At 41.0% G+C, this 19,982-nt stretch overlaps 1 protein-coding gene across 1 annotated transcript in view; it reads right to left on the bottom strand.

The window, feature by feature from the left end:
• Positions 1 to 3,746: 3,746 nt before the first annotated feature.
• LSAMP (limbic system associated membrane protein) overlaps positions 3,747 to 19,982 on the bottom strand; it is a 746,634-nt gene continuing 730,398 nt past the window's right edge. Inside the window, exon 7 of the mRNA XM_055431419.2 lies at positions 3,747 to 6,767. Within this exon, the coding sequence (XP_055287394.1) occupies positions 6,670 to 6,767 (98 nt within the window). The 3' untranslated portion in view covers positions 3,747 to 6,669. The remainder of the gene's footprint in view (positions 6,768 to 19,982) is intronic.

A 19,982-nucleotide genomic window follows, 5' to 3' on the forward strand; every position in this document is an offset into this window, starting at 1 on the left:
GTATCTTTAAAATCGTATTGACTTGTATTTTGTGAACATTAGGTTTGTTTTCTCTCCATCCATTTACTTGACTACATAGCCTATAAGTCAAATTTAGAGAAACTTATGCCATGAGATGTTTCTTCCAAAACAAAATGTATTATCTTGTTCATTTCTCCCAGAACAGACTTTTGAACCTACCTGGGATCACTTGCTTATGGCCACCTGCACAAGCAAAGAGGTTCCAAGGACAACCATTTACTATCACGAGGCACTTGGCCCAGGAGGAGAAGACTGATGTTGCCTTTCCCTTCACAAGAACAACTTCCTCACTAGTTTTGTGACCAATACGTAGTCTGGCTATTTTCTCCCTATGAAAGATTATTAGAATATAGTCCAACAGTTAGATTTTATAACATTTCAATTAAAGAAACAACTCCAGCTCTCTCAATGCCATTGGTATAATTGAATGTGTCCCTTCTCTACGTTACTAAGAAATTTTGACCAGGAGAGAATTATAGAACCAGTCTAGGGACCCTGTATTCTAGAAAGTTTTGGCTTTTGACATGGAGATGATGGAAGGATGGTTCCAAGAAGTGAAGATCAAACTAGATCAAAGAGATCAAACCAGAAATGACAAACAGCTGCTTAGAATGACAAGCTGGGCATGGTGCTACATGAAGATTCAGAATCAGACAGTTTGGAGATGGCAGAGGTTTTAGAGAAATCATTCGAATTTCTCGCTTGCAGGATGAGAAAACCAAACTCAGAAAGTTTAACTAATTTGCCTAAGGTCATATGACTTGCTTATAGTCCAGACCCAGGGCTGGAACTCATTTCTCCTGACTCCCAATCCACTTTCCACCTACTTCGCTTTATAAAGTTGTCATTTGTCTTGGGTTGAGGAGTATACTTTAAGCATCATATTAATTTGACCCAAATTTCTTTCGATAACAATCTTTGCAAAAAATTCATATGGTCCCTGAAGAGATCTCTTTGATGACTCCTTATGTACAAGCTGTGCTGATCACAGAAGACATATATATGTCATTCTGTTAAACACATCAGACACTTCAAAGAGACTTCAAGAGAACATGCTGAGAGAGACACTCCCAATGAATATGATTCTGTCCTCATTTGCAGTAGTTGGTATAGAAATATAGGAAATAGATCCACCAGATTAAGCAAGAGTAATTCTTTCCTAGAGTGATGTAGCAAGATATTTCTCAAGGACAAAGCATTTTTCAGTATCCCTTAATTTCTTAGGGTTGAGATGATGAAGAAACTATCCCAATGGATATAAAGACTGAGTAATACTGTGCTCATCAAGATGTAGGTGACTTACTTTCCTAGGAGCTATTGAAATGAGACTTTTTAGGTTGTGAGTAAGAAGCAACAACAACAACAAAAAAAAAAACACTTGACAGTTGATGTAACAGATACATGAGCCCTTCAGACTCTGTCCTCTCTGTCTCTTCGTTCCCTTGCTCTGGGGTCAGGTGGGACAGCGGTGGTAAGTGTTGGACGGAAGTCCTGACTTCCTAAGTCCTAGTCAGCACTTAGGTCCCGAAGGAACAAAGAGGTGACTTCTTGGGAACGGAGCAGGATGCGAGCCTGTAACAGTTGTGTGGGTCTGCTTCCTTTTGCTGAGACAACCTTATGTTTAGGCCGTTAGTCATCTTTCATCCCATTCTGACCTGTGACAGGCTTTGGTTTTTATTTTTATTTGATTTTTTTTTTTTCCTTTTAGATTCATATGTTTAGCTGAACTTGGGCATTGCATGAAAAATGAAGTTTACATAGTTTATATTATGTACATAAACTACCGATTTACATTGATTTACACATGATTGGTGCCTAATTTATTAATCAGCACACAGAATGTAAATGCGCTGAAAGGAAATCAAGGTTTTAAAATAAGTTTTCCATAATATCCATAAACATTTACGCTGGTGTAAATGTTAAACCAACACCTAACGTTAACAACAGCTTGCTTGTCAACGGGTTAGTTATGCACTGGTTGCTGGGTGAAGATAGATTCTTTCTTACATATCACTCGGCCACATTTAACAACATAGCTGCAAATGAGAACAGTTTACTTCTCTTCCACTGTATGCACATAAATGTAAACTTCATTTTGCATTTAGTGAGATATTTACAGATATTATGCCAATTGCTATAGAAAACTTACTCCACTAGAGCAAATGCACTAGAGAAGAAATATTTTAAACATTTAAGAAAGAAGGAGACTTCCTAAATTGGATTTACATTTCTTAACTCAGGGTTTTAGCTAACTGTTTCTGTGGTATATTTAATATTTGTCTTCAAAATATTAATTGTTTTGTAGGTCTGATACAGCACTGCACTTATATATCTATAAAAATGATACTTATTAGAAGTCAAGACTAAATACAGGTTGAAAGGTTGTGAAGTCGAAGAGCTAAAATAAGGTCATGGTTATTTCCATGGAACATGATCCATAAGCAAATTCCTTTCAAACAAATCATTACAGTGTGGAAAATGGGGCTCCACGTCTTTCAAAATGAAGTATAGCTCTTTTTTAAAACCAAATTCAGTACTTTTCTTCCTTTTAAGTTTAAATCATTATTCTAGATTTTCTTTATAATACATACAATATTGCAAATATAGCATCTGTAAAGATAACGTTTAAAAAAAATACATACACATATATATATATATTTCCACAAATAATTCAAGACCTGCAAAAAACAAAATGGGAAATTCTGGGATGCAAGCCAATAGACACATTCAAACCACAACCAACCTGGGGATGGAACCTATGATTCTGGAACAGTTAAGCTAATAACTCAGTAGGTAATAACTCAGAAATATTTTCATGCTGAGGAGTTGAGTTTTTGTGTGCAAAGGAGGTAAGTCCATTTTTGGAGGAGAAACAGATTTTTGTTTCTGTCCTCCAAGAACATGAAAATCACGAGTACTTTTACAAGGTCTCTATGAATAGCCCAAATTGTCTGAAGATGTAGTAAAAAACAAATGCCCAGGGCAAAGGTGATGTCTGACTTGGAAGAGAAGGCAAAGGTCAGTGGGACAATTCTTCCCAACAGAAAAAGCAAGGACTTATCCCTAAGCCTTAGTTCTTTCAGGGCAGAGGGATGTTTTGTGTCCAAACTAGTAAGACTGTTCCTCCAATAGGGCAAAACCTTCTGATGAACAACTGCACAGAGGAAAGAATTTTGCAGTTGTAAAACCTAGGATAGTTTTTATTCTTCAGGAAGTACCCTTCAGCAAGGTCATTTCTGCTATGGTTAACTGTAAGTCAGGTCTAATGATTTTATCTTATGAAGAGTGGAGTTTCTGTTTGCATACGAAGGACATTAAATGTGTTAGCCATTCAGATTAATTGATGTATTTCACTCCTCTCAGTATATTGTTTCCAGCCAGTTGATTCTTTTCATTGCAGGGCTTCATGCTTTGATTACCAGTGGACAAAACTCTTGAAGGGAGTTATCACATTGTGATGAACTAAATTCCAAGAAGTCCCATGTTTAAACTTATTATCTCATGTCAGTACTCTGGCTTCTACCTTTTACCTGACCCTTTTCCAAACTATGTTCTCTTCCATTTTTCACATTGCTTAAAAACATCCTCAAACCTATGGAATTTCTGGGGTCAATGATCACTCTGAAACAGAAGACAGGACAAAATTCCCAGATCCTACCAGAGATATATGCAAACACCACAATATTCAATACATGTTTAATTACGTTTAATATACGGACCATTTTAATAAAACTCAGGGAACAAATGATGCTGACAAGGCAAAGACATTTCTTTCAATGAGAATCTCCTTCCATAAAGTCAAGACCTTGTCCTTAGGATAGGGTAGAGGCAATAAGAAATCTAGGTGTGTGATGAAAAATCTGTGACATGCCATGGGGATCTGTTCCTGAAACTGATACTAAACTGAATTAACTCCTGTTACTTTTCTTTTCTTATGTATCTTTAAATTAGCATGCACTCTACTAAAGCTTCCACTTAAGGGTGTGGTTGACTCTTCAATATACGGGAAATATTGATCATCAAGGATGATAAGCTTTTATTCCTGCACTAAGAAGACTAAACTGTTAGAGAAATGCCTGATTGTCAATAAATCGATGCTGCCTAGGAATAAGGCTCACCTCCTCTATGTTTAAATAGCTACCATCTTGGATAAGAGTTTTGGTCCTATGCCAGGATCTGCCGCAAATACTTTTACCCACTCGCAAGTCCAATTTGTCCTCCTGTTTCATGTCTAAACTGCAAAATCATAAAAGAAGTCTGGTGATAGGTTTTTAAAACAATAGAATCCCCTAGAAGAGATTAAAAGTACCACTCATCAGGAGATCATTACCTTTAAAACTGAGACTCATTGCAAAGAGCCTTCAATTAATAAAATCTATCAAGATAAATTTCAGATTTATTATTTCCCTCCCTTCCTCCTCACTCTCCCTCTATACGCCTTCCCTGTCCTCCTTTTTCTCTTCCTCACTCCTTTCTTTCTAGTTTTTCCTTCTTTCTTCCCTTTCTTCCTTCCTTTTCTGACTTGCAGTCATGAAGCTTCCTGTTTTACATCATATAACAGCCGTTTTCCAGGTTCTAAGACTTGGTGAGGTACCATATTTGGCTCTGCTGCAATACATTCCATTATGACCTCAATAACCATCCTATGTCTTCTCACTAACGAGCCACTTCCAATGCCTATTAGTCTAAGTAAAAGCAACGGTTGGTTTCCTGACAAAGACATCTACACACGGGGAGCTCGCTCTGTAAGGCTTTTTCCTAAGAAAGTCCTTCTGGTGTGGTGGTGATGTCAAGTTTTGTGGTATGTATATAGCTTTTGCCTAAATGATTACAAGTTTCTCAGCTCTTCTGGTTGAGAACTAACTCACCTTTCAGTGTTAACAATAAGATGTCTCTTGTAAATGTAAACTTAAACATCCTATCTCCCACCGTATCTTTTTCAGGAGACTAGAAGCCAAGAGTAAGTAGGAAAGATGGAATACAGTGCTGTTCCTTCCTAATGGCCTGGTGTAGGATAAGGATGAAGTACTATCAACAGCAGTGCTGCAAACATTATCCGTGGATGAGAAGGGAGATGACTTGGGCAATCAAATCAAGTAATAGCCTAGAACACCAGGACAGAGCTGCAAAGGAGCACAAGGAGTAGATTTCCCCTTTCTATGGCCAGTGCTTTGTATTGGGGCTGTCATGGTATTTCTACCACATGAGTAGGGGCCTGGGTATCTGTACTTCTATTGCCTTGCTCACGACTCACTGTATTTTATCTGAAATATGGAAAAATCTCTGCTCAGGGAAATCCATGGGAGCAAATGCAGTGTTAGCTGAAAATTGGAGAGAGGGCAAAACAGGGCTGCTAAGGATCTCCGCGTGGCTCAGCATCCTTTCACTAGGACTTAACCCTTGGAGACCTTCCCACTTCTGGGGATTTGCTGCATACCCGCTACTCCTGCGGCAGAGCAGGACCAAGTCTGCAAAAAGCTGGGAAGCACATGAATGCTGCAGATTCACTCGTGAAACAAGAGTGAAGTCAGAAGCTTCTGTCCTAGGTCACCTCACCCGTATCGCTGGTTCTTTCTACTGTTTGTTCACCCCATCAATAGTAGGCACTTTCATTGACACTGATAATCTGAGTGACTCTGGACTGGGTTCTGGTGACTGGACTGGGAGGAAGATGAGGTTCTGCCCGTCGGTGGGGCACAGCTTGGTCTGAAATACACGCTGAGGTCCAGTGACAGCCGTGGATGGGGGAGCGGCTCTGCTCCTTGCCTCCTTCCCCTCCCACGGCCCCCAGCACCTCGTCACAGCCGCATCTCGATTACAATGAGGGACAGTATCTACAGCACAGTGAGGCTATGTACACGTGGACCATTCCCCCGGCATGCTTTAGAGAGAGGCGCACACGCCCACACACGTACACCCACGTTGAGAGAGAGAGACAGCACGCGCGCACAGTGGACAGAATTAAAATGGCACTTTCTAGCATCTGCGGCATGACGAGTGCTGAAGGTGAGGATAAAGAGCAGATATCCGGCACGGATGCGGGGGCGATCGAACACCGAGATGGTCTTAAAAGTTGGAGGGAGGGTGGAGGCAGGAAAACCGGATAAAGGGTCAGGGTAGGACTCCAGCATGGGTTCCACTGATAGTCTGAATGGCTATGCGTCAGCTTAAATTAAAAAACAGAATAAAATGTTGGAAGTATAAACACCAAGGCAAGACCGTATTTTTTTCTTTCCCCGCAGATGAAAAAGGATGAAGGAAGGATAAAGTGTGTGTGTGTGTGTGTGTGTGTGTGTGTGCATGTGGTGGGGGGTTAATATCCATCTGGTACTTCTGCACTTGTCATTTTTTTTATAACATCAAATCTCCTTACGTGATGGAGTCTTTACACAGTCTACATTTGCTTAGATATACACATTTCTTGGTAGAACTTTTCCCGCCTGGAATTATACTTCAATTTTTATTGATGGACTTTAAAATTATTTTAAATGTTGTATTTTCTTCTTTTTCTTATTTTCCCCTTCATTTATAAACACACAAGGTTGTGAAAGAAACAGTCTCCCCCCAATTCGCTCTCTCTCGCTCTGTATCCTGTGTGACGCATTTTTGTGTGTTTTTTTTTTTAATTATTTTTAAACTTTTATTCTATTAACATTTGCTGAGAAGGCAGAGCAGAGATGCTGCCAGCAGCCACAGTGGTACGGCCAGACTTATGGATCCATTTATTCCTCTCACCGACCCAGGTCCTGCAGTGCAAAAGAGAGAAAAGAAAGTAATTATTAATACATCCGGTCCACTCTATGTCACAACTGACAGCTCCTTCTTTCAAAGGTAAGACTGGGCCGTGTACCAGTATCTCAAAGTCTGGGCACTTATATACAGTCTAAGGCCTCACCATCTTTTCTAAATCCTTCTAGTTGCGCTATAAGAATCTTAGGGGTATCTTGTGTGATGCTGGATCAGTCTCCTCTCCGCCCAAATTTATACTGAACTCTCTGCTCTGCACAGCAGTGGGATGTCAGCTCTCATTAAGATTCCAAGCATTGCTGAGGGTCCTTCAGCAGCCAGACAGGGGCTCCTCCAGCTGATTCACCACAGTATCTCCATCAATAAATGTGGAACCAGTCTGTGATGCTCTGTCTCAAGGGGGTGGGGGAGGGATGGTGGTGGTGGCAGTAGCTATTTATTTGTTAGTGGGGAAAGGAATTGTTTCAAAGTAACGTTTTTGGCTGGGTGGCACCTTGGCTGCAAGGCAGAAAATAAGTCAACTCATGGTGGGATTTTAAGCAGCAGCAGGGGATCATCTGGTCCAAACTCTTCATTTGACACTTTAAAAACTAATGATGACAACAAAAACAAACAAACCTAGCCAGACAGGTCCAAACTGGAGCAGAGCTGAGACTTGCACTTGCCCGGAATTCACCCTGGAGGGGATATCTGTGGGTTTCCCACTGCCAACCTGAGTTTTCCCAATGCAGACAGAATTGGGGGGAAGTGGGTGTGCAAATGGAGAAGACAGTGGGTGAGGGGTTTGTGTATTTACACAGAAAGAATTGAGGCAGTGAGTGCAGGTCTAGAGCTTGCCTCGTATGCTTTGCTTGTTGCATTTTCTGCTTTCGTATAGTTCTGTTCCTTTAGATTCATTACAAGAGGAAAGCAGTTCTTCACAACAGACTTGGATTTAAGACTGTATGCTCAGACGTGACATTCAAAAGGAGAAACTGGTGTCACTGTAACCATGGGTCACCTGGGAGTTTTGAGGGCACTTAAGGAGGTCAGTGTGTGTGAATGAATGTGTATGAGCGTGTGGCTGTTTGTACTTGTGCAAGTGCAGTGGAAGCATCCTCTGGCGCGTGAACATTTCCAAAATTGCCTACAAACATACCAGGTCAGATGCAAAATAACTGGGAAAATGTGGACTATGAGAATATTCTCCCATCTAGGTTTCACATGTCAGTTAAAATAATATTATAGCAACAATGGCAACCACGACAGCCAAGAAACAGCCACACAGCACTTACTACAAGGCCTGTTAAAAATGCTTCACAAATACAAGCGCACAGCCATGTTACAAGGCAGGTCCTCTATGAACCCTGATTTCCAGTGAGATAAGGGAGCCACAGGGAGGTTAAGTTCACCACATGGGTTTACACAGTAAGCAGAGCGCTGGGCTTTCCCCCAGCGACTGGCTCTAGAGTCTGTGCCTGTCACTGCTGCTCAGTGAGCTTATGTGGCGAAGGGGTACCCCGAGTCTCCTGTCAGACATTTGGCAAATGAAATCTGGGTTTGTTTAAAACAGTAGCCCAGAACAAACAATGCAACAGGAAGGTATCCATTATCTTTAAAAAATGATTTTCAATAGGTCTTTTTTTTTTTTACTGAAATGTCTTATTGAGAATATTAAAAATGCTACTTAATATATAATCTATATATAAAGTTTGAATAGCATAGTTACAGTATAAAATGAATGTTTGAGTGTTATTATGTGTTGAGCTATGGAAACACAGAATAAACGATTTAAATATCCAGTCAATTCTTTAAGTTTTCTGAATGACTGTAGGATTATATTGATAAGACACTTTAGCTACCTCCAGATTCATGCCTTACATGAGGAATTAAGGTTCAAAAAGATTATGCATTCTGCATAAAGCGCCTGATTAGTAATGGTGACCAGGCACTAGAATCTAGATATTAAGTCAATGTTTTTCCCAATTCACCCCCCCACACACACACCATTCTTTTTGGCCTTTGGGGACCTTTAAACTCCCTTAATGGCCCCTCCCCAGGGCCTCCAGCCTGGTGGCAATGCAATTCCCTATCATTTTAATTTCTCTCTAGGCTTTAGATGTCATGAGTTCTGTGGCACATTTGTTTGGATTAGTGTGTCAGTGATGCTTCCCAAACAGAGAAAGGCTACACACAAATTGAGGCCAGACAGGGTTAAGCAAGGATGATTTTTGTTTTGCCCCAGGGATCCTTTGAAAACAGGTTTTCAGACTTAATTCTGCCTATTTCCTCAATCTCATTTTTAGTGCTGGGACGGTTGGATTATCCTTCAGACATCTTGGAGTTGAGTGGTACCTGGGGGAACCTAAAAAGTCTAGTCTTAAACCATTTTATTTGAAGGATAGAAAATATTTGAAAAAACAAAAATGCCATCACTGAAAAATATTATATATGCATATATGAACCTAGATACACATGTTCACATATAACATCCTTGCTAATGTATGCACACATATATATGCAGACACCAAGAGACATATATTTGGTATATACATACTCATACACACATATGATATACACACGTTAAAGTTCTCTTAACACACAAAATTGACGATTAGCTATTACTCTTACATGCTATTCTATGTTATACATAGGGAATCTTAGTATGACTCTTAATAATCTTTAATTTTATCTCTAACAGAACTGTTATTACATATTTGAAATATATTTTGTAGCTCTCTGAAAGATATTTTCACCTCTATCAATTATTATTTATTAAGTGCATTAAGTGCTCTCATATAGCTATTTGATGTGCTTATATGACTTGCTCTTTTCATAATTGGTTTTGAGAGTAAATAAATAGGCTTGAAAAAATACAAGGGTAAACGGGTGGTAGTTGGGGAATCAACACAAGTGTGTATACAATTACAGATACATGTGTATATGACTGCATAGGAGACTACTTCAGTTAATGGCTATTTCAGGGAAGAATCATCAGCAAAATCATTAATTACGTTTTAGTTCATAGTTATGAAATTTCTGCTTATTTGTGGAAATGCAAATGATAAATCTTATTTCCCACACCAGATGGCCACACTCAGCAAGTGCTTTTATACACTGACAGATATAATGAAAGCAAGAGTCTGCAAACATAAATTAGCTTTAAGAATAGATGGGCAAATAGAACCACAATTCAAAAATTGCTACATGTTTTTCACATAACAGAAAAAAATAATATTTTGGTATTTAGCCACATCCTATATATATGTATAGATGTGTATGTGTGTTTATCTGCTGCTGCTGCTAAGTCACTTCAGTCGTGTCCGACTCTGTGTGACCCCATAGACGGAAGCCCACCAGGCTCCCCTGTCCCTGGGATTCTCCAGGCAAGAACACTGGAGTGGGTTGCCATCTCCTTCTCCAATGTGTGAAAGTGGAAAGTGAAAGTGAAGTCGCTCCGTCGTGTCCGACCCTTAGCGACCCCACAGACTGCAGCCTACCAGGCTCCTCCATCCATGGGATTTTCTAGGCAAGAGTACTGGAGTGGCTTGCCATTGTGTGTTTATCTAGCTTGCCATTGTGTGTTTATCTACTGGAGTGGCTTGCCATTGTGTGTTAATAAGAGGTAGCAACAGAGGATTAGATGGTTGTATGGCATCACCAACTCAATAGACAGGAGTTTGAGCAAAGTTTGGGAGACAGTGAAGGACAGGGAAGCCTGGCTTGCTGCAGTCCAAAGAATCAGACATGACTTAGCGACTGAACAACAACAAGATTGTCATTATTGTTATTAATTCTGGAAGTCTGTGTTACAGGATGGCATGAAATACCTCTGGATCAAAGACACTGGTTTGTGAACTGTGTCAAGGCTTTTAATGTTTGACATGAAAAGTGCAAAATTTAGTGCAGCGGGAGTGGGAATCTTGAGTCAACATACCAGGTCAAGGTTTTCAACTCCAAAGATAGTTGAGACTCTGTATCAAGGTGAATGCTGGACAGCGCTTTGCCAGGACAATGCTTATCCAAAGGAATTGGTGATTAAGGGCAAGATTGATAGAACATCCTGAAATTTTGAGATCTGAGAATTTGGGGGCAAGTTTCTACACTACAAATCAGATGCACGATGCTAAACCAATTGATTTGTCTTTCAGTAAAATCTCAACAAAAGGATAATGTGATTGTTCAGCACTTGCTTTAAAGAGTGTGTCCTTGGAGACACTTTGTGTTTCAATGTGACCAACACATTTCTGTTGCTTCTGCTGAGTACTTGGGACTCTTTTGCAGGATTTGGGATCAGATTTATTCAAAATAATAATTAATCAATCACACCCTCAGCAATCCTTGGGAATTCCTTCTCATCATTAAGGAATCCAGATCATTTATCATTTTATTCCTACACATAATACAGCCATACAAGAAAAGAAGGGCCAGGTGAATTTAAGCTCAAACTGTTAGAATTTTAAGGATTGACAAAATGACTAAATTAAAAACATAAAAAATATGCAAAACAATTGTTAAACAAAGGAGAAAAATAATCTACTAAATGTCTCTTAGATATTATCTAGATGCCCAGGCGGAGGACCCCTCAGTGGTCTGGAGCCATATTTAAAAAGGAAAAAGAATGACTTTGGTGCCACCTGCTGATCATTTTCTGCCAGTACAGCTTCCTCTGTGTGAAGGAATCCAGTGGGGAGGAGCAAATTGCAGGCTGGAGCAAATTGTAATAGGGGGTATACTGATGTTTTCTTTGAGGAGTGTGTCTTGGAAATAAATTTGGGTTCCATCTCCATAATTCTTTATGCATTATCTCCCCTTTCTATATAGACAGTCTTGGGTAAGTCTGAAGTATTCTCACAATGAAGTTGGCATTATCACACCTTTTCCATCAAAACAAAATCAAATGTTTTGACTTGCAAAATCTTGAAACTTTAGGCCACTACTTTCCTTTGAGTGACACTAAGAATTTTTCTCGTTGATCCTTGAAATTAAAAAAAAAAAATCACACGCTCTATTTTCCCCTCCAATCCAAAGCTCCGTGGTATCATTGTGTTCTAACAACACCAGTTACTTAAGATCATTGTGTTCTAACAACACCAGTCACTTAAGATTCAAATGTAATGGACAATCGTGGCATGCAGAGAGAAGAAGGTATGAAGAGGACAGCAGTTAATACTTCTTGTCCCAAATAATCTTGATCCTATATACATATTTCTGGTCACGTCTTCCCTGCTGCATTCTCCGAGAGCTTGCTAGCACTGGTCATAAACTAGGTGCTGGCCCTTTCCTGGGTGTAACCAACAAAGCTGGTCCACAGTCTCTGAGGCTCACTGCCTGGTTCTTAAGGACCGTAAGAATAGGTTTTCACTCTTGAGAGTGATCTTGATAGCCTCAGCCCCTTTGACACGCAGACAAGAAGATGTCTTCATAGGAGACACTTATCAATCCAAGTGGGTGGCCATGAAAATTTATGCTGGGTGGTGCCTGCCACACAGATTTTTCTATGGCTCTTGTATGGGAACAGACACTGTTAGGGATTTCTGCTGGTAAAGATAACACATCAGAATTGGTGATTGTTTGAATCTTAGGGCTCATGTCATGAAGTGCTGACCTGACTATATTGTCTTTCTGGGGAAAGTGTGTGAATCACATGCCATGTGGCTGAGAGAGCTACATGAGGTAGTTTGACGGCACAAAAAGGCAGTTGCCAGATATCCCTGCAGCCTGGGTATAGGGTGGCAGGGAGAGGGTATATGAAGACCTGGGAGAAGTTTCTGGCAGGAGGGAATAGGGAATGCTCAAGTGCTTCATTTTTAGAGACCCTACTCTATCTCCTTGAGCAATATATCTGCTTCAACAGCCAACGAGGGGTGATGAAGTGGACTCTCTGTCTCAACTGAGAGCCCTGTCACTGGGAAGTGGACATTTCCAAAAGTGCAGCTCTGCAGGAATTAACCAAGGGAACTTAAGGACAATGGGAGAGGGAATAACTTGCTCAGTTCCAGAGATTCAAAAATGAATAAGTCAAAAGCAATAGAGGGGTCATTGTTGGATCAGAGGCTTTTTGTAAATGAGAAAGTTCACAGTTTGGGAAAAATAGTGGCAAATGTGTTATGGAAATTATTATCACAAATTATCAATAGGGAATAATCGCATGTAGAAGGCTCCAGTGTATTGCTGTGGACTCTTACTTTTAACACACAGAAGGGAATCAGAAATAAGAACCATACCTTTTTGCTTGAAGTGCACGGTGGTACCAATTTCTAAAAAGGAAACATTTAGCAAAACAAAAACAGGTAAAAAATTCTGAATCAATTGAACGTTAAGTACAAAGGTAGTCTGGTACTCTCCAGTGAAAGGAGAATGAGGGAAAGGTGAAAAGAACACACGCATAGGGACATATACTGGTAGAGACTGAAAGAAGGGTACACGGAAAGAGACTGCTTTGTTGGAACAAATGTGCAGTGGGAGGTGGCAAAAACAATTTGCAGCTTCAGATACTTGATGTAACATGTGATGCGTGCAGACAAGTATGAGAACTCTGAGTGTGGCAGATGAAAGGACTCTTGACTGCAATGTAGCCAATGAGAGGTTGGGTCTGCCTCCCCACCCCCAACCCCATTCTACCATTTTGCTTCTGGTTTGCTCTACTCATACCGATTACCTTTCTTCCTTTTCCTTTCTACCTTTTCTTCTAATACACTAAATCCCTTCCAACATTACGACGTTTGCCCTCACACCTGCTTGGAATGTCCCTCCCCAGACCTCTGCCTGGCCAGCTCAGTCACTTCATTCGGATTTCTGCAGAAATATCAAGAAGGATTTCCCCCATCATCTTCTCAAAAACGGTATCCTCTGTAACTTCCAGTTATTTTACCCTGCTTTGCTAATATTAATAGTCCTGAGTCCTACTTTTCACCACGTTACACATTTACTTACTTGCTTGTTCAGTTTCCCTCCTCCTGAAGGCAGCCACAGTGCATATCATGTCAACCATTGTACCCTCGATCAGAGCCCAGCATGCAGCAGGTATACAATAAATACTTGTTGAGTGTATTAATAACTCTCAGTGTTGGGAGAGCTTCCATAGGTAAAATGCTTGGATTCCCTTTTAAGTATCTTGATCAATTAAAGCCCAGGACTCCTCGATATTTAGAAGTAAATATGGAAAATTTCCATAGGATACTTTGAATCTCAGGACCAAATGGATGACTGAGCAGATATAGGAGTCCAAACCATGGAAGCTGGACATAGGTTTTCTTCTCTGTGAGGATCAGGACGCAGCCCTGCATTCCTGAGTGGCATGCTTTCACTCAGGGCATGAAGTGACCTGGACTCTGAAGAGAAAAAGAAGCTTCAGATTTGGAACCCAGTCACCTTACCATCCTGCTTGAAACTGGCTTATGTCTTCTCATGACTTCCAGAATAAAGACCAAAATACTTAGCATGACATCCATGGCTCTGCCCTTTCACCTTTCCAGCCTGATCTCATGCGGAGATGTTTATTATCTCTGCATCCCAGCTCACAAACCTTCCTGATGCCCCATGGTACCTCATTTTCTTTGTCGTGGGGTCTATGGCCTGGTGATATCTCTACTAGGAATCCCACTCGCCCATCAAAATTTAGTTACAAATTCCACAGAGAAGTTTCCCTTAGTCTCCTTGGTAAAATGAAGTCCTTCTATTATAAGCTCTGCTCTCCTTCACAACACTCATCTCAGTTTTAATTTCAAATGTATCTGTCTGGTGTTTTGATGAATGCTTATTTTACTAGTGGACTATGAGTTCCATGGAAGCAGGAACTGTGTCTGTTACTGCTCCCTTGGCACAGCAAATGAATGACAGCATTCTGAGTACACAACGGACCAAAACAGAATGGGCCAAATCACTGAAAGATGAGAAAAATAAAGATATACCAGGCATCCTTCTAACAGAGGAGCTGAGACTCTGTTAAAACAACAGAGAATCTGAGTAGCTAAAATCATTATCCTCTGATTTAGCACAAAGGGGTCCGAACTTCAGAATCAGGTCTGAAAAGTTTCGGAGGGTCAGGGCAATCTATGAATCCTCTCCCTCACAGATTTTCCTTTTGCCTTTATGATTTAAGGAGATCACAAGGAGAAGTCTCAAATGGCCTGATGTTTTCTAGCATTCTCATGATGGCTATAAGAAGGGCATCATTGTCCTAGCATCCGAAGTCTTGAAAATATTTGGCTACTATTCAGTATTTGCTGGGCTATTCATAGAGCAGACTGTGTCCACAAGTGCGGACAGATGTGTGGTGGGGCAGGTGGGGGTGTGTGAATGCTCTTTTATACCATGATTGCTGGTGCACTTCTGAAGACACTCAGAGCCATCAGCATGCCCTCTGTCCTTGAAGAGCTAGTCCATCATTTGGAGGTCCATTCAGAAGACTGGAGCACGATTTCTGCTCCTCTTCTAGCAGAAGCCAGTTACTGAGGCCATTGTCACCTTAGAAGTGAAGTCAGATTCTATTTAGACTTCAAATGCTGGTGTCCACCTGTTGACCACACGGATCACATGACCAGCAATGTTTCATTTGTGTATTAAACATGCTGGCACCTGTTTTCTTTCATAATACCTATTCTCACAACTTTTCTTTAAACTCAGCATATTGCCTTCAAATATTGCAAAGTCTCTGTAGAGAATTGCTCAGCAAAATATGAGGACGCTGAGGCCCAGACAGGTTAATCAGTTCCCCAAGGTCACACAGACAGCAAGAGGCAGAGCTGAGACTGAAATTCAGGGCTCCCACTTCTCCAGGCAAAACTCTATCCATTATTCACAATACCCCTCTGGAATTTTTATGATAACAAGGCTGAGTAAGTATAGCCTACATAACTCCAGGGTTATCACTGAGACATTTATATGATTCAATATTGACTGGGGAAAGTTTGGCTCTGCTCCTGTGCAAAGTACAACTTCTCCTCTTTCTTTGCTCAAATTCTTTGGTTTATCATTGTTTAGAATTTATAAGGACCTCTCAAGTTTCCCTGGTGGCTCAGAGGTAAAAGCGTCTGCCTCCAATGCGGGAGACCCGGGTTCGATCCCTGGGTTGGGAAGATCCCCTGGAGAAGGAAATGGTAACCCATTCCAGTATTCTTACCTGGAGAATCCCATGGACAGAGAAGCCTGGTAGGCTACAGTCCACAGGGTCACAAAGAGTCGGACACGACTGAGCGACTTCACTTTCACTTTCTCAAGTTTCCAGGTGGTACAGTGGCAAAGAATCCACCTGCCAATGCAGGACTGACACAAGAGATGTAAGTTTGATCTCTTCTCCCCTGGAGAAGGAAATGACAACCCACTCCAGTATTCTTGCCTGGGAAATCGCATGGACAGAGGAGCCTGGTGGGTTATAGCCCAAGGGGTTGCAAGAGTCAGACATGACTGAGCACAGCAGCAGCAGTAGCTCAGGGTCGCGGAGTGATTCTCTTCACCCTAAGGGGTTTAGATTTCCTGATGGGATCATCTTCATGTAAAGAACCCCTGAGGTTTCCCATGGTCCATCCCAGGTCTCATAGAATAATTCCAAGCAGTTGTTCAAGAACCTGGGCAGGCAGGGAAACCAACAGTTCTGCTTAACTAGAAATTATCACTTCATTTCTTTTTGCTTCAGTTTCATCAACTGTAAAGTAAGTTTAATTAAATGCTTCCTGTAAGTTTGTTCTGGGGCTTCCCTGGTGGCTCAATGATAAAGAATCTGCCTGTCAGTGCAGGAGACCCAGGTTCAATCCCTGGGTTGGCAAGATCCCCTGGAGAAGAAAATGGCAACTCACTTCAGTATTTCTGCCTGGGAAATCCCATGGACAGAGGAGCCTGTCGGGCTACAGTCCATGGGGTCAAAGAAAGAGATCAATAAGACTTAGTGACTAAACAAAAACAACAGCTTTTTTTGATCACTTAGATAATTATCAAACTCTGCTTGGAATACTGCCAGACATATACTAATTGCTCAATAAATAAGAGTTGTCATTGTCAGATTTATGGTAAAAATCCCTTACAGAGGAGACTGTCAGGTAAAGCTTTGTGGAAAAAAGAGAAAAACAGATCTTCAAAGTCAGCCATGGCAGTACTGTTTCAAAGAAAAAAATTGTTTTTTAAATCTATAGCACTACAGATGAACGAAACAAGATGCTAGCACTCTGAAGTGATAATGAAGCGGACTGATTAGGGAGCATTTTGGTCAGGAGAAAACTAGCAATAGGTTAACCAGTAAAGGGAACAGACTTGAGCAAAAGTCTGAGTGTCTTAAATGGGAACAGACACTGCCTTACTAGTTGATTAAAAATAATTTAACAAAAGAATTTAAAAATATTGCTCAAACTTTACATTCTATGAAGAAAATATTTTTAAAAATCAGATAAAAAATATACTCTTGTTTAAGTTATCTTTAAAAAGCAAACTGTCAGTTAAAGTTTAGGAAGTCTTCCCTATGGCAATGAATGACACAGCTTGTGAAATTCTAACGATCTTAAGACTTGGAATTCCATTTGTATTTAGAAAAAAGAGAATGAAATTTTTATTTTGTATTATTATGTCGTATTCATCTACTTCTGTTGGAATAGACCATTCTCCTTTGAGGAGCAAAATTCTGAATATTTTTGAGGGCTCTTTGAAAAGTTGGTTGTATGCTGCCATCTTGTGGTAATGCTAAACATGTTGCTTTGCGCCGTCTAAAGTAATTACCTTTGTCCACCAGGTGGCAGTAGTGAAAAAAATTATCTTTGTTATTTTCAAAAGGAGTCTTTCCTATTACAGACAAAAAAAAAAAAAAAATGTTTTCGTCCTTAACAATTGACAATAATTCTTCCTTTTCCAACATGAAGGCGCTCTCAAGTTCTTGAGTAAAATTGCTTTGCCAGGGACACCAATTCTGTAGAGATTACTGAATATACTCATTAGAATATACCTGACACCTACCATTTTTATGCCTCTCCGAAGACCTCTCTCCACACGTCAATTTTGCTTCAGCAAATAGACTTAACAAGTAAGCATGGCAGTGCCAGTCTAAACAATGAAATAAAAGGATAAATCTACAGCAGCACTACAATGGACAAAACTTTAGGGGGTTCAAGTACAGAGAAAGTTCTAGAATTCTGTGAATGCATTGTCACATGCTTAGATCTCAGCTCCTGATGAGGGTGTAGGAGGCAGCAATGGGGAAAAGAATTTAATACTAGAAAAGGCAAGTGCCTTGATATATTTATTTATGCCAATCTGTCTTTGACTTTCGACTTTCAGATTCTTTACAACCAGCTGTATTAGACAAATGTCCCAGGTGGCACTTGTCATAAATAACCTGCCTGCCTATTCAGGAGACAAGAGAGACAGGTTCAGTTCCTGGATGGGGAAGATCCCCTGGAGAAGGGCATGGCAACCCATTCCAGTATTCTTGCCTGGAGAATCTCATGGACAGAGGAGCTTGGTGGGCGACAGTCCATCGGGTCACACAGAGTTGGACACGACTGAAGTGACTTAGCACACAGCACACAGAGCATCAAAAAGAGCTGAGTGGGCCTTGCTCATTGGCAGGATGTCTTCCTAGTTCACCACTGGAGCCTCAGCCTCACTATTTCTTCAGCACAGAGTCTGTATTCAATAGACTGGGTGAATAAGTGTCTTGAGGACATAAATGAATAAGTGGATGAGAAACTGGGTGAATTAATCCATCAATACCTTAAGAGCTGCCCTCTCTAAAATTCTAGGGAGGTGGAAATATTATTCTCTGAAACCACCGTGCCTTAGCACAAAGGCAAGTCACTGTCGGGAATTCACAGTCATTTAAAGAATAATAAGGGGCTAGGAGGTTCTTTCCGGAGAAGGCAATGGCAAGCCACTCCAGTACTATTGCCTAGAAAATCCCATGGATGGAGGAGCCTGGTAGGCTGCAGTCCGTGGGGTCGCTAAGGGTCGGACACGACTGAGCGACTTCACTTTCACTTTTCACTTTCCACTTTCACACATTGGAGAAGGAAATGGCAACCCACTCCAGTGTTCTTGCCTGGAGAATCCCAGGGACGGGGGAGCCTGGTGGGCTTCCATCTATGGGGTCACACAGAGTCGGACATGACTGAAGTGACTTAGCAGCAGCAGCAGCAGCAGCAGCAGCAGCAGCAGCAGCAGCAGCAACAGCAGCAGGAGGTTCTTTCACTAGTCTCCAAATCCCTGGCAGGTAGAAAATTTTCTGGAGGACCAACCTTTATTTATGAATATCCTCATGAAATTTAAACCTTAGAAAATAAAAATCCAAGCTTTTTATTTTTTGGTTTGTTTCAAAGTCCAGATTTCTTCTTACCTTTCATCTGTCACTATGTGGTAGCACTAGGTCTCTTGCCATTAGTGAGTGTTGTGAAGCCAAGAGATGCTTCACTGGAAGCTCTAGAGTTTACAGTTTGGTAACTCCCTCACTGCTGCTGCTGCTAAGTCACCTCAGTGGTGTCTGACTGTGTGCGACCGCTGCTAAGTTGCTTCCATCGTGTCCGACTCTGTGCGACCCCATAGACAGCAGCCCACCAGGCTCCGCCGTCCCTGGGACTCTCCAGGCAAGAACACTGGAGTGGGTTGCCATTTCCTTCTCCAGTGTGTGAAAGTGGAAAGTGAAAGTGAAGTCGCTCAGTCGTGTCCGACTCCCTCACTACCTGAGGAAATTTCTGTATCTATATTTATGAAGAGTTACCGTATTTTGCCTTCTTTGAATTCTATCTGGGAGAGGAGGTGAGGGTACCACAAGCCCATGAGGAGAAGAATTGATTTTTAGTGCTCTGACAACTTGCCTCTAATCCTCTGCTTATAAGCATTCATTGCAGTTCACGGGGAGGATATATAGAGTTTGAGGGTTTATATTGTTTGCCCAGTTGTTCTAATTCCAGGGTATTTACTTGAACATAAATGGCTCACTTTTCAACCTGCCACAGTCACTGGAACAAGGAAACGCTCTCTGTTGCATATGGCACAACTCTTTTTAAGCTTTCTGATGAGCCCTGGGTTTTGAAAATAACATATTAGCGGACTTAACTAACTGGACTTTTATTTTGTTTCCTGTATCAGAATGAATAAGAATGTATGTTCAGCAGAAAGGGAAGGTCCAAATTCACCAGGGGTTTTATCCTCCAGTTGTCTGGGAAAAGTGAGAGAGGGATGGAGTTAAAATCATTAAGAAGTTTAATAAAATAAACATATAAGAATATTCCCTGTGCCATTTCCTCCTTCACTGA

The sequence above is a fragment of the Moschus berezovskii genome, chromosome 1 (genome assembly GCF_049115385.1).
Source record: "Moschus berezovskii isolate FMDL1 chromosome 1, NW_MosBer_1.0, whole genome shotgun sequence".
Classification (NCBI taxonomy): domain Eukaryota; kingdom Metazoa; phylum Chordata; class Mammalia; order Artiodactyla; family Moschidae; genus Moschus; species Moschus berezovskii.